At 42.3% G+C, this 14,745-nt stretch overlaps 1 protein-coding gene across 18 annotated transcripts in view; it reads right to left on the reverse strand.

Annotated features, from left to right (window-relative positions):
- Positions 1-14,745, reverse strand: part of LOC126521214 (uncharacterized) — a 145,635-nt gene that overhangs the window by 77,497 nt on the left and 53,393 nt on the right. For 9 of the 18 annotated variants that reach the window (XM_050169835.2, XM_050169832.2, XM_050169831.2 and 6 more), the window contains exons 2-4: positions 11,523-11,588; positions 8,595-8,744; positions 3,172-3,243 (exon numbers count right to left, since the gene is read on the reverse strand). In XM_050169835.2, the coding sequence (XP_050025792.1) occupies positions 3,172-3,243; positions 8,595-8,744; positions 11,523-11,588 (288 nt within the window). Of the gene's footprint in view, positions 1-3,171; positions 3,244-8,594; positions 8,745-11,522; positions 11,589-14,745 lie in introns of those variants that run through there. The other 9 variants (XM_050169833.2, XM_055065792.1, XM_050169834.3 and 6 more) reach the window with 3 other exon arrangements.

A 14,745-nucleotide genomic window follows, 5' to 3' on the forward strand; every position in this document is an offset into this window, starting at 1 on the left:
CAAGAGATGCCAAGTTATTCCAATCTAATTTTATACACCTCATGATTTTCACACCAGTCTTTTGGCACCACACTGCTATACTATCACGCACAGTATACGCTACAACCTGCAACTGCTTTGCCACTTGCTTTCACATAACTCACACTGAGCACCATAGTGCATTTTCACTCTTTAGAGCAGAAATACTTTAACCCTATGAATTTCTTTTCTCTTAGTAGGTAACAATGATCATTACTTTTACCCATAAACACTGGGCCACAAGGCAACAATGTAATGCATGGTATAAAACCAGCAGCTAAAAATTCTGAATGCCAACTAATGCAAAGACGCTTGACCTATAAAATTCATCCCAAGGCACTAAGCATTGTTGGCTACACTTCAAAATTCTTCATATTCAGCCATCTCTGACTTCCACAAGGAATCTTATCAAGTAGCTATAAACTTGGCAAAGCCATTGTAGGACAAATTAGATTACCACAAAGGCATGACAGCACAGGCGCTTTGCAATGCTATTGTTGTTCCTTATTCTGTTGTTTGTGCCCACTCTGTGCTAAAATAGTTCCTCAAGGATTAGCCAACTTGCCAACACCTTCTTTTGAACTGTAAACTTGCTTAGATTTTATACCATAAACACTAACTTTAGAGTTTACACATTCCACTCGTGTGTGTGCTGTTGCCTAGGGCAATGACAAGTAATGCTGTCTAAATTTCCCTAGTCATTTTGAATAAAAGCACATGCTGCATAGCCATACCTGCTCACTAAATATTATTTTGTTAAATGAGCTCTTGCTATTGGTCTCCCACCCTAGCAGTACAACTCAAGATTTGTAGGTATATATAAACACACACACACACACACACACACACACACATATATATATATATATATAAATATATATATATATATAAATTGTGGTGCTCAACCCTGCAACGCAGGGACATTAAGGTCGGCGCTCTCAGCTGGCGCCTTGGTACCGTCTGTGAAAGACGGAAGAAAATAAAAATAGGCAGCACATGCTCGATGTGCAAGCACGACATGAGCAGTTCTGTTCTAGAAGCCTGCTTGTTCTGGCGCTTTGCTGCGACCCCGTGGTTCCTGACAATATTACCAACATCAAATTACTGTCTACCCATCATAACACATGCAATTTTCCCTGTTAGTGCTAGTGATTAAATACAGAGCGAGTCAACACGACAAATTATGTCCTGAATCACCACTGGGGATGACTCCATATGAGAAATATGAGCAACTAATGTTATGATCGACCAGTGGGGGCAGTGCCCTTCTAGTCTCTCTTGCACTACTGTGACGAATCGCTTCGTGAAGCTTACAATGTGTCACCTCAGACAGACCTGCAGCGATAACAAGGCGAGACATGCTTCGCGGATTGAGTGCTGTTTGATGGTTCACTGTCGCTGTCACGGATGATGGGAGCAAGAAACTCCTGGAAAAGGGTGTTCTACGCCATTTACTCATGGACTCCAGTAACCGCCACGGTCAACCAAGACGCACCAGCTTGAGTCAAGCGTGACAATCCCTGTCTACAAAACACCCCTCCTTTCGTCATGCTCAGGGAACAAAGGTGCCGAAGTGCTTATGTGCACCCTCGGTCTCAAGGTAGAACCCTTGGCGGCTTCGGACACTTTGGTTGGAGGAACGTGAAACCGCAGATTTCCCTGACCTCGGGATCTAGGGAGGACAAAAGGGATTTAAGCGGACTGCTGAAGTGTGTGCAGTGTGCTATGTTGTGTGCTCGCCAGAAAGATGTAGCCTTTTGACAATGTACTGCGCTCCGTGCTCCGGCCAGTATGATACCCTTGTTCGATGTAAACAAGTTTGCAATTCTAATGTAAATAAACCTCCTGTTCCATTCCTCATTCTCTCGACCTCATAATCTTCACAAAAGAAGCAACACTCGTCAAGAAAACTCGGATGATGGCGTGGGCCCACTTAGCCTCCATGTGATGCCCCGGAAGCATGAGCCAGATACCCATTACGAGACACACCGGCAGCATAGGCAAGAGAGCGACCCTCAGTGAGGCGCCAGACTCTGAGGTTACGACTCCCGGCTCCTATACTAACTACCAGAATGTATGACCTCGGCCATTTCGTGTTTCCAGATATAACTGCTGAGAGCTGCAACTAATATTCATAGGTCTGAAGCAGTTTCAGTTCTGCTACCTGAAGCAAGGATAAAAAATGTTTTTTGTTATGTTCCTAGGAACCTTATTGTGTTAAGCATAGGAATCCAGGCAAAGCTGCACTTAAATACTTAAGTGCTGCTTACCTGTGGTGACATGTGCAGCATATGCAGCTCTGCACTGCACTTTCATTATTTTCATCAGCTCTGAGCATTTACAGGCTTACTAAAATATCAGCCAAAGTTATATTATGGTTATATGGGCAATAAATTTTCTTGGAACCACCTTACATACAATCATAGCTTTCAAATACTCTAATTTCAGCGGCCTTTAGTGACAAGTACTTAAACAAGAGCAGCAATTTGTTTCCACTCATTCATCATTTCACTAACTTACAAGCCATTGAGTGTACTCCAAAAATGCTTCTGGTTGTTGTTATTGTCTTCCAAAGTTAAATGCAGCAAAAAACCACTAAAGACCCCTAAAAGCTGTTCCCATGACATCATGTGCATAAGTCAAAAACAATATGCAAACGTTCCGAGTCTTCTATGATTTCAGCCTGTACCTTCTGAAAATAACCATAGATCTACATATTAAATGTATAAATGACATTTTTTCTTACTGCAGCACTGCTGTTCTCTCTATGAGCTTCTGGATGGACTTAGCAGTCACTGTAGTGGAGGCTGTGATAGCTTCCCAAAGTGCTGGCTAACTAACAACTACTATGATTCCACATTACCAAACATTGAGCCATAACATATTCGCTCCCACCAGAGTAGCTCAGTGGCTGCACAGCATTCTGCTAATGAGCACGATGTCGCGAGTCTGAATCTCAGTCACGGTGGTTGTGCTTCAGCAGGGGCACAATGCAACAGTGGCAGTGCACCATGCTTTGGGTGAAGGAGCCCCGGTGGTCAGAGTTATTCTGCAGCCCTCCGACTATGCCATCTCGCACAGTGCATGCGCCGCTTTAGGATGTTCAATCTCATGAATCAATCAATTGGTCAACAACGTTTTGCAGTGTTTTACCTGGGGATAACCTACGTTCGGTGCCATCCTCACTGGGTGCATCTCCGCCAGCGTGAGCAAACCAGTAAGTGTCTAGTGCAGGAGAATGGAAGAAAGGAAACTAAACATAAGAAGCTTGCCAAGAAGCTCATGAGCTTCAAATGCTCTGGAAAGCAGCCGATAACATCATGCACTCAACAGCACAATAAAGATGCAATGGCAATGAGAAAACAAACAAAATATGCATTTTGACCAACAGAAAACTACAGATGGTATTAGCAAATGACAAAACAATGGACATTCACAAAACAGTTTTATGCATGGAGATCTCATAAAGCACTACAAATAAGCAGAGCAGTGTTCTAAATTTAAGAAAACTGATTTGGGATTAGCCTAGTTTAAAAGTGCAGAAGTTTAGAAAGTACAGACGGAAGGAACATACCTGCTATGCAATAAGTTCAGGCTGCTATGCAAGAATGTCTTGCAGTAGAAACGTTACATACTGGCCCTTTGAAGGGTGTACCAAGTTTCAGCATGAACCAATTATTATTCCCATATTATTTGAAGCAAAATTGTAATCAACCAATCTCAGCTTGGGAGTGTCACAGAATTGCAAACAAACATCAGATAATAGGCCCACAAAGATGATCAGTTTGCAATAATCAATAAGGCAGTAAATTATGCAAAATAAAACAAGAAATGCACGGAGTGAGCTTCTAAAACCCTAAATAGACAGGGAAAGAAAGGTGCACACAGAATTACAGGTGTGATTTGCATAATACACGAAAAAGCAAGGCAGTGCAAATTCAGCACATGAAGGCTGCAAACAGACTTCACCAAGCAGCACAAAACGTACGCGCAAATCAAAATAAGCAGGTCAAGGCAAGGTGCATTCCGAATGGTACTTGATGCCAAAAGTGTATCTACCAGTGCAAAGAATATACACATGTTGTCATTTTAAACTGCAATTGCGTTATCTCGAGTAACATAAGTTATGAAAGCACTGATTATAAGGTTATGCCCCATATTATAAGCCCTGAACTGTATGCTTGTGGCAACATGAAAAGTGTGCCTAACCTGCCTGAATTCCTGTGTAAATTCTGAGATGACTGACGCAACACACGGACAAAAGCAAGCACGACACATGGCTCAGCAACTGAAGCCAAGGACAGGAAGTTGTCTTTTCTTCTACTTCCTTTTTCATTATTTTTTCTATGTTTAAATTTAAGAAAGAACGTTAATTTCCCCCTATGCTTTCATTAGCTTCATATAAGTGTTGTTAACAAAAATATAGCTCCTAAATTTCCACCCGATTCTTTTTGCGACACTTTTGTGACACTTGTGATCCAAGCAGATCAGCACCAATTACAATTAGCTAAAATGCAAGCTGACTGCCACCACTTCCTGTTTCTCTACCATAACCTCTAATGCTATGACCAACTTATGTAATGCAAATGCTGTCAAGGGTATGAAGCCACATGCTAGCACCAGTGAGCTGCTGTAAGAATGAGTGCCACTCAGGTAAGACATGCAGTGACATCGAGCAAATGCAATAATATTCTTGCACCCACTCCACTTTGCACAAGAACGTCAAACAAAATGGCTCATATGATGTCATTGAGGGTGAAAGAAAGTAGAACACACAAGGCAGCATCAGCTTATAATTTGCAAAACAATAAGTAAACATCATGAATAAGGACAGCATTTGAATTCACTCGACACAGGCACATGCTCATGCCTGCAAGTGCGCACACACACACAGATGGAAGATAATAAGAAAGGTTGCTTTAGTGCACTTCCTACCACCTAGCCAGTCAGTTTTTTCTTCATCATCTTGGTAGTAATGGATACAATCTGCTATTGATGCCTCTGTATGCTCTCTCACACACTATATTATTCCTTTTGAATAATAAAATAGAAATGGTAAACAAGAAATATTAATTCCAGACTTGAAGCCAGGTGCACAAGAAACTATAGGTAAATGGTGTATCGTGTTGCTGTCACTGACAATGATGCTAATTTGTGCGATGCTGTTTTATCTTCCCTGACAACTAAAAGTGCCTATGATGTACACATTGAATGCCACGAGATGGTGCCTTAATCTAGAAGGCAGCATACTGGAATTGTATTGCCTTTGGTTCAATCCATTCGACAGCTTTGTGCATGCTGGCTAATTTAAGCCACACAGGCACCTGGTGTGGTATGCTTAGAGTTTTAGTTTAGAGTGTTTAGCATAATAGCGGGCTTAACAGAATAGCATGTTCCAAATGTGCATGCACAGAACACTAAACAACCAATAGGGTTTAGTGTATGCATGCTAGTTCTCAGATTTAATGTAACCATCTTCTCATGGTTTACATAGTTTATGTAAAACATGGCGTTGGGCCCGGCCGCCCATTTCTAACTGAATTTGGCATTGCTTTTCTAGAATTCACTTCACTCGTCACAAATGACTGTGTAAATGGCTTTCACTTAGTCTCAGACTGCTTGGACAATGGAGTATTATGGACAACCTTATGGATTTTATGCTATCACTTCTAGTTTCCAAAGCTTTGAAGCATAATGAGGGAAACCTCTGAGATGGCAGCGCCACTTCTCGGTGAAGTTGGGAGATAGTTGCGACGGCATATGGCCTCTTGAGATGGGAAGATCTCGGTCGCTACAGTCAACAGCTGTACTCCTTGTGCTGATTTCGCCATGGATAGGCAAACATTGAAAATACAAATACAACACACGCCCAGCTTTCATTTTCACTGCACTACCTTTCACACTCTTTGGAAGCATACACAAAGCTTGACGAATTGATATAATCATTGAGGTGCACTATGTACGCGAAATTCAAAGTGTTATGGAATAGTGTACCGCACATGAACTACACTATCACGCTTTCTCACTTTCTGCAAGGTCCGTTTGCGAAAGAGTAACATTATTTCCCTTAACCTCGTTATTATGCTAACATTAAACTAAAACTGTCTAATGTTAACAGAAAGTAATAATAATATGCTAAATGCTATGTCGACTTCATATATCCCCATGTGACCTGAAGAAAGTGTAACAATTCAATTCCATTTCAATGAAGTTATTACCGAGTTGCATCAACCTTCTTACCTGCCACACAATGCTACTTTACCTGTATAGGTGAAGTCGTTTTTCCCAGAACAGATTATATGAGATGGTCACTTTGTCCGTATAATGGAGGTATTGCTCTAACACATCTAATCATGGTACTTCTCCCCCCCCCCCCCGCCCCCAAAGTCTGTAACCTATTAGTCGGTAATAACTGACTTGAAAGGGCATTGAATCACTGGGCTTTCTTCAGGTCTCATTAGGTGATTGTAAGTCAACATAACATTTAGCACACTGTTATTAGTGTGACTTTGTGTACTCCACCATGCCAGGTGCACATGTGGCACAGATTAGACAGAGTGTGCAAAGCTGCCAGGTAGGTGAGACAGCAAGGGAAAAACGGTTCTACTATCCTAAATCACCCTCATGTGAATCTTGCATTTTCCTTGGCTTTAGCTTCAAATGGCGTGCAATGATAGGATGCAATTACACTACACTTTGCACGCTCTACAAATGCAACTAGACTGCAGCTTCTCAATAAATTTTAAGAAACTCCAAGAAGAATAACCTCGCCAGCATTAGTCAGAACACAAATCATGCAATACAGCTTAATTACTTGTATCACCTAACATTAGCCAAAGCAGTTTATGTTTAAGCAATTGTTTTCACTGCCAAGACAGAGCGGCATCTTGCATCTATGTGATACTATCAATCATCAATTAACAGAAGCACACGTTGGAAGAGAGTGAAAGAGGAATAAAAAATTGCCTGCCATCAAAACTTAGGAAACAGACAAAAATAGTCTACCAGTACTGAATTGTCTAATCTAATCAAACTAAAGCAAACTAAAACAAAACAAACACATTTATATTCCATATGGCTCATACAGTTCAAGATTCAGGCCATAGACCATGAAGTGACATGGTCAAAAAACAGGAATTCCACTTTACTTTCTTTCATAGATACATAGGCAGGCCATGCCGACATACTGTAAACACATCCTGCAATCATAACTTTCCAGCACTACGATAATAGCTTGCCCAACACAAAGGAGATGGGATCTCTTACTGAGGGGCACAGTCTGCTTCTTGTGGCCGCAAAATGTAATACTCCTGACACACGGGCACTCTAAAGTCCTTTAGGTAAGGGGACATCTACCGGAAAGGCGTTCAAGTGCAGTGACAAACGACAAAGGAGTATCTCCTTTATGGCAAAGTTCCTTTTCGGGAAAGGAGATCGCGCAACTACTTTTCGAGAGGAAAAGGAGTTACTCTCGCACACAGCGTGCACAACTCGTCAATAGAAGGAAACCTGCCACATAACTACGGTGCCCATAGGTATTTTTTTTACCTTGCGAAAATGCTTTAATTGATAGCGGCAATACAATTTGTCAAATAATGATTTCCTCTAGCTATACTCTCAAACGCTCGCATAACGTCACTAGTGCCGCCATGTTGAATTTCGGCAGTGTCGTCGTCGTTTGCTGCGCACATGTGGTGTGTTCACGTCGCGAGATGGAGACTGCACAATCAGCGCCCGCAGGAAATACCCAGAAGAAACCACAGTTGTTGGAATAACATATTGAATAAAACGCGTTACGCCTGCGCGCACAAAAGAAGGGACGACAAAGACGTGAAAAAGGACGACAGAAACGTGGGCATCACCAGAATAAACAGCACGCACAGCAAAACACCGGCTGCACATAGTTGCTGGACCAAGTTAAATGGCTGCTAAGAACGCAAAAACGCGAATAAAATAAACGACTAAGCATTATTAGCCATCAACAATGAAAAAAATATATTTTTAGGTTCTACAGTAGCTAAGTGTAATTAAATACGCAGCTTTTTAAGAATGTTTTCTCTCTTGTGGCTTTAACAGCCAGCGCTATTTTTCTTGCGGAGTTCATCTGAGGAACTACCTAAAGAAGTTCAGTGCGGTGCCATGTGTCATCGGCGCAACTCCTTTCTGTAAAGGGTCCTTCAGAGTAGCAAAAGGGGTTTACTGGAAAGGACTTTAGTTTTGCCCGTGTGTCAGGGGTATAAGATACCTTACAAAGTGCCTTTACAGTGCCAGTAAGCTTTGTGATATGAAAAATCAAGAAAAGAATGCACAATGCAGACACTGATATTGAATTATCAAAAGCGAAACAAGCAGCCCAAATTAGTGAGCATGATGCATAGCTAACTCTTGGCCCCATCCAGCCCACAGCACTGAACAGCTCTAAAACGCAACTCAAGACCAGCTGTACCAATGTAGATCAGCCAGCTGGACCATGCGCCCATTTATAACACCTCGTGCTTCAGCCAAGGGGGTTCGGCCAGCATGCTCTTGCACGGGAGGGAAAGGGAGCCCTTGGTGGGGAGCACACCCTGACATACCTAGAGGAGAGCAGGGGGACTCTTTCTGCGCACTTGTCCCACCATTGAGCTCCTGCTCGGGACTTGCTAGTTCGTCTACCTGCTGGGCCCAGAGACCCCGTCTGTGCCGCTCCGCTGGAGGGTCCGCGGCATACGCGAACCAGTACATGTCTGGACACCCAGCACAAGAGCCACTCAAATCACACGTCCTGCCCTTCAGCACCACCTCCTCCTTTCTCACTGTTCCTCACACACAATGACTGACAACTGACAAATCCACTCTTTTATTAACTTTTTCTCACAGATACGTAAGCAGGCCACTACCACTAGAAGCCCGTACACATGAAAGCTCGCTTTATGCCACATTGTTATTAAATTATCCTCTTAGTGCCACCACCAACATGTACAGGGTGTCCCAGCTCACATAAGCCAAATTATTTTTAAAAAAGAAAGGCTGCAAGATACGAGCATGGGACCGGTGGTGTTCTGTCAGCAAAAGTCTTAGGCAAGGTGGACTGTCCTTTCTGCTACATTTAAATACCTAAATGGCCAGAATTAATCAGCTGATTTATAATCACTGGTCTAATGGCATAAGTTTGAATGCCAAATTTCACTTTCTATTTGGAAACAATATATCCAACAGTTTCTAGCCTGCTACATCTTTCTTTAATATTTTTTGCATGTTTTAAAGGTGTAGCAAAGAAAAGCGAAAATGAAAAGAAAAAAAGAAACAGTGAAATGAACATGTCATGCGTGACAGCAGTGCTCTTTAAGGGAACTTCAAGCTAACTCTACTAAATGGCTGACTTGGCGACCATATGAATGCGACCAGGCATTAGTGTAACTGTTGGCAGCTGCTACGAGTACCCGTACATTTTATCACGGATCTAAGCCATAAGCAGGTGAGCACGGCTCATGCTCAGAAAACACCACACCGCTGCTTCCAGTTGCCGACACCTTGACACTTCTGCGCAGTCACCAAGTCGGCCATTTAGACAAGTCTGTTAATTGAACCCCTTCCAAGAAGGCTGCTGTGGTGCCCATGGGGCATACAGGTCCATGCTCACTTCACATTATTTTTCAATGAACGATTTAATCGCGATTAATTGGTAGATGTGGCATGAGCAAGAACAGGAAAGCAGCTTTGCGCTGCGTGCATTTCCCCAAGGCCACTGCACATGACGTTCACCACCCATGTTCAACTTAGATTCTCTGCACAGCATACAGTTTCATGAGCCACCTGAGCGTGAAGCTACCTGCTCGTGAATTATTCAAGGTTTCTTTAGGTTACCAGTTAATTTTAATTTGTATAGTTGTGCATTACGAGTGGTATGTTATACCAAAGACATATACCATGCATTTTGTCAACTTTCGTAGACAAGTAGGTGTGAAACCACATAATGTATTGTTGTAGTGCCTGAGGTTGTCAATGAAGCAAGGTAACTAATGTTCTGTGTTGCAGCTAGACTTACTGGATTTCGAGTTAACCAATCTTTAATCTTTTACCTCCCAAGTTACGTTTTTAATAACATTTCCAAAATGCCAATTTTTTCAAAGTGCTTGATTGAATCAGCACATTAAGTAAATGCCCGAAACACACTCGGAATAATATATTTATTTGCAGAAGACATTAAAATTTCTTTGATTCTCAAGAAAGTTGCCTTTCCCAGGGCCGATAAAGTAAGCAAAAAGTGAACGTGCCAAACAACTTCTGTGGCGTGTGAGAGTTGTGATGCAACCGACTGTCATGTAGAATCACATTTAGTCATGTAGGAATTTCTCAGCACAGACCCTGTGATTCAACGCTTCATTGACACTTACACACACACACACACACACATATATATATATATAGCGCATGTGAGTGTTCGCACGCTATACTGGTCACCACCCCCCATTGAGTGTATATTGTGTATTGCTGCCTATTTGTGTGTCTGCACATGTGTGCTTCTAATATTAAAAACAATTTGCAATTACGTCCACTTGCACCCTCCTCTGTACTTTTTCACTACTGAACCATCTAATCTCCTCTTGCAAGGTCTCTGACATATGCTAATACAAAACACCAGTGTGGGACATAAAACTGAAGTACAGACTGCCCTTGAACAGACCTTTTTACTACTACAGATTTACTGAACGCTGAGTCCGGTGGTGAAAAATTAATTAGGCAAGCAAGTTATGCTCAAATGAAAAAGAAAGAAAATAAGCAGCAAAGAACAAATGTAACCTGAAAGAATACAGTTGAACCTTGTTATAAAAAAGTCACATCCAACATGAAAATACCCTTGTTTTATCCAACACTCGTATCAGCATAAATTTGTTACAAGCCAATACCAACAAGAAACATTTGATTTACTTTGTTATACAAAATTATTTGTTATATTTGTCTCAGTTATATTGAGGTTTGCCTATGGTCCTAAGTTACAGTACACAGTGCCTGATGTAGAAGAGGCAGTGATTATCCATTTGTTCTCATAACATACTTGTAAGCTCATGAACAGTATGGGATTAAAGTTTTCAGAAACAGTGGCTAGTTCTTAGCTCTGGAAGTAGTTGCACTGTGGCAAGTATTCAGCAATTGGTGATTAACATAAACAGGAGAATAGGTTATGCGTCTGTCATCACAAACAGTGGCAAGTGAGGTTGCCAGAAGCAAATGCCTATCTGGGACCCCTTCAAGGATGGCTTCACCTGCCACTTTCACCTTACAGGAAACAGAGGGAACAAACCTAGCCACAGTTCCTTAATGATTATTTGTACTCCAGCTTCAAAAGACAGGTCTCTAACTAATTTGTAGCACATAAAGAGTTTTCCTCCTTTTAGAAATGAACATATACAAATGATTTTCAATACATGTACTGTGAAAAGATACACACACAGCTGAAATATTTATTAGTTGCAAACAAAGAATGTGCTACGTGAAGAAGTGTGCAGTGTCATAACTCTCACCTTGCTTTGGTGACTTTTGTGCCATGGGTGTGTTACATGCTGACCTTTTCGTTATGTGGTTTGAATCTGGAACGTCAAGAAATGCCAACCAGTTAGTTCGTTGGCTCATGCAAACAGTCAGCTTTCATACTAACACAACTTCATGAGCATGAATTGCAAGAACACTGGTTTATCCTGAGTGACGTGGCAGCACAAAGCTGCTCTTATTCGTGCTGTATATAAGAAAGCTACAGTACTGTTTCTACAAAAATATGTCCTTTAATTCATTCACTGCATCTCAAATTTGAACAATAACTGCCTGGAAAGTGCATACAAATGAGCTCTACACCAAAGTTGCGGAGCGGAGCCTTCCATCCATTCCCACTCTATTCCGGAGATTGGGAATCCCATTAATTCCACTCCCTTGAACTCCTTGGCATGATGAGAGCTGAACCATTACCACTCCTGGAGTGGCTCAGCTGATCCATTCCGCTCTTCCAATTCCATTAATTGAAATGCTTTCACTAACTGTTTACTACCTGCGTGGCTCGTACCAAAAACGTACTTGTGAATCCTTAACAACGTTACAAATAATGTTACATACTATATTTTTACGTACATAGCATTATTCTGTCACTTTGAAAAGCACAACGCATTCTGCAGGACAGTGTTTTTGTTTCACATTTATCGTCATACTTTAATGAACCTCATTTTTCTTGTTCTCAGGCACTCCTTTGTGACCACTTGTTACCATGCCTCCTGGGTACTGATAGTGTGTATCACTGTGTGTGATAGTGTCTATCAGAAAACATGATGCGTGTATCAAATCACCATGGGATGAAGCAGGGGGCAACCGTTTATGACACTGTTTCTGGCCTCCATCCTTGTGCCGTAAAACAAGCATTTTCTTGCTAAATCAAATCCTTCTTGGCAAATAAAACCACTGTCTTTCTCTGAAGTTAAACCCTGCAATGCACAAAAGTTTCCAAGTCTTCAGAAGTGTAGAATGTTTAGAATACCATTTTGTCAGTAATTACTGTGACAGAGGCAGCCACCTATAAGTAGACACTGAAAGAGCCGGTATTCAGTAAAAACTGAGAAATTTAAGAAATTGGCCAAGTCTAGTTAAGAGTAATTGGCAAATATAGCAGTTTTTTAGTCTCATTTAAACTGAATGTTTAGCGCTACATGACTATGTGTCCCTTCAATTCTAACTCCATTCCATGATCTTGAGCTTCATTCCATTTCCCTTCCATCTGCCTGATTGGTGCCATCATTCCATTCCTGTTCCATTCCATGGATTTGAAAATGGGCGATGATTATGGTGTCATTCTAACTTCAGAGTTGCCACTCCAAAAGTCTGGTCTACACCCTGGTAGTCTGCACATCTGGAGCACGAGTACTCTCCAAATGCACCTAAAAACAGAAAAAAACTACGTTTTGCCTGAAAGCGAAGCATTGAAAGTTGTAGGAAGGCTTAGCGTTGCACTTATGCGCCTCATACGGTGTTCTAACAATGTGGGGAGGTGACATGACATAATGCAGCCCGGTGGACAACTGTTCTTGCACAGCAAGGACAGCTCCCTGGCATATACGAGACATGTTACAATGCTAGTGTGGAGAGGAACACTGGCAGTGGCATTACAGGTACAGCGCTTTAATGGTGCAAGAGGTGAGACTGACAGAAAGACATCAGTGTTTGTCAGTGCGCAATGAAAAGATCAGATTTAGCTTGATGTTTACTATCTAGTCTCCGTTCCGCTCAGACAGTGTATGCACCATGGTGTAGTATGCACATGGCTCTTTAGCAGAATCCAGAATGCTCTGCTCCAGCTAAGCCTACTGAGCAGAGTTGATGGTGCAACCACTCAGCTTCCTTTGTATATGCAGCCAAACACACTGCGCATCTCCGGAAGCCTAGCCCTCCACGCATAGGCTGGAAATGCGCCATTGATGCCAGAGCAGCACGATGGCACAGATGTGCCCCGAGTGTTCGTATAGTTACTATTGCAATAAAACATGTTTATTGTTGCCTGTGCAAGGAATGAACTAGGGTTGAAGCTTGTGTGGCTCATTGGAAAAATAGTGCAGCAAGAACTACTGGGCAGATAGAAAGCGAAAGCGGATGAAATAACATGTACAAGTACTTCATGAAAGAAAAAACTGTCATCCACACCAATGTAGCACAAGACTAGTAAGGAAGCCTATATGGGTTTATGAGAAAGAAAGTTTCATAGTTGAAGAACATTCCGTCCTGGCTCAGGATTCAAACCCGGAACCAAACCTTTCTGGAGTGGTAGCTCTACTATCTGAGCTAACCAGGCGGATAGCAGAACACAGCGCGAGGGCGAATTTTTTGAGAACTCGAAGCACAGGGACATTAAATCTGGCAAATCAGTTCTGTGGAATCTTGCAAGGTGGAGGAAGGTTCGTGAAAGGAAAAGGTGTCATCCCCTCAAATGTAGCACGAGATTACTAAGGCAACCCATACGGTTTTCTCAGACAGTAAGCTTCGCAGTTGAGCAATGGACGTGCACTCTGTGTGTGAAACAAAGATGAGAGTCAAAGTAGCTTCGGAAATGAGCCCCTTGCCAATGCAGTTGCGTTGAGCTACCAAAAGAAACAGTGGCAAAACAGCATAACAAAGCGAGGCATTCTTGTCGGCTCCGGTCGTTCAATGACCCACACGAAGTTGCTGTTGCCGCGTGCAGACCTGTCAACCAAGGGTAGCAACAACCAACGGAGAAAGGTGTCAGCCTCGCAAGGCGTGTTGACAGCACCAGTGGGAAAAATAAAGCAACGGGCAGCCTTCCATCATTGCACTTCCCGCCCGGGAAGAAGCAGTGGCCGGCATTCTTCTTTGGAGAGAACTTGGGGACGCTTTTACTTCACGGAGCGGTGAGTTCGAAGCCTGTGGCAGATTCATTTTCAAGTGCATTCAAGTTCATTTTCAAATGCATCTGTCTATACACAGACACATGAGAGAGTAAATGCTTTTCTTGTCAAAATGCAGTGTTCATGCAGAAAGCGTGCCCAATGGATGCACTGCGAATGCAAAGTGTTCGCATTAGGCAATGCAGAGGGCAGGCAGCTCCCTTAACTATTTTGTCATGCAGCAGAAATCGTGAACCTAATAAAAGATACTTCCAAAAGCTCGTGGTTCTGCGCAACTTGACGAAACAGGACGCCGTTCAGAAATTGGCCTCTACATATGAATTTTCAAGGACATACCAGAAACGAATGC

The sequence above is a fragment of the Dermacentor andersoni genome, chromosome 6 (genome assembly GCF_023375885.2).
Source record: "Dermacentor andersoni chromosome 6, qqDerAnde1_hic_scaffold, whole genome shotgun sequence".
NCBI classification, from domain to species: domain Eukaryota; kingdom Metazoa; phylum Arthropoda; class Arachnida; order Ixodida; family Ixodidae; genus Dermacentor; species Dermacentor andersoni.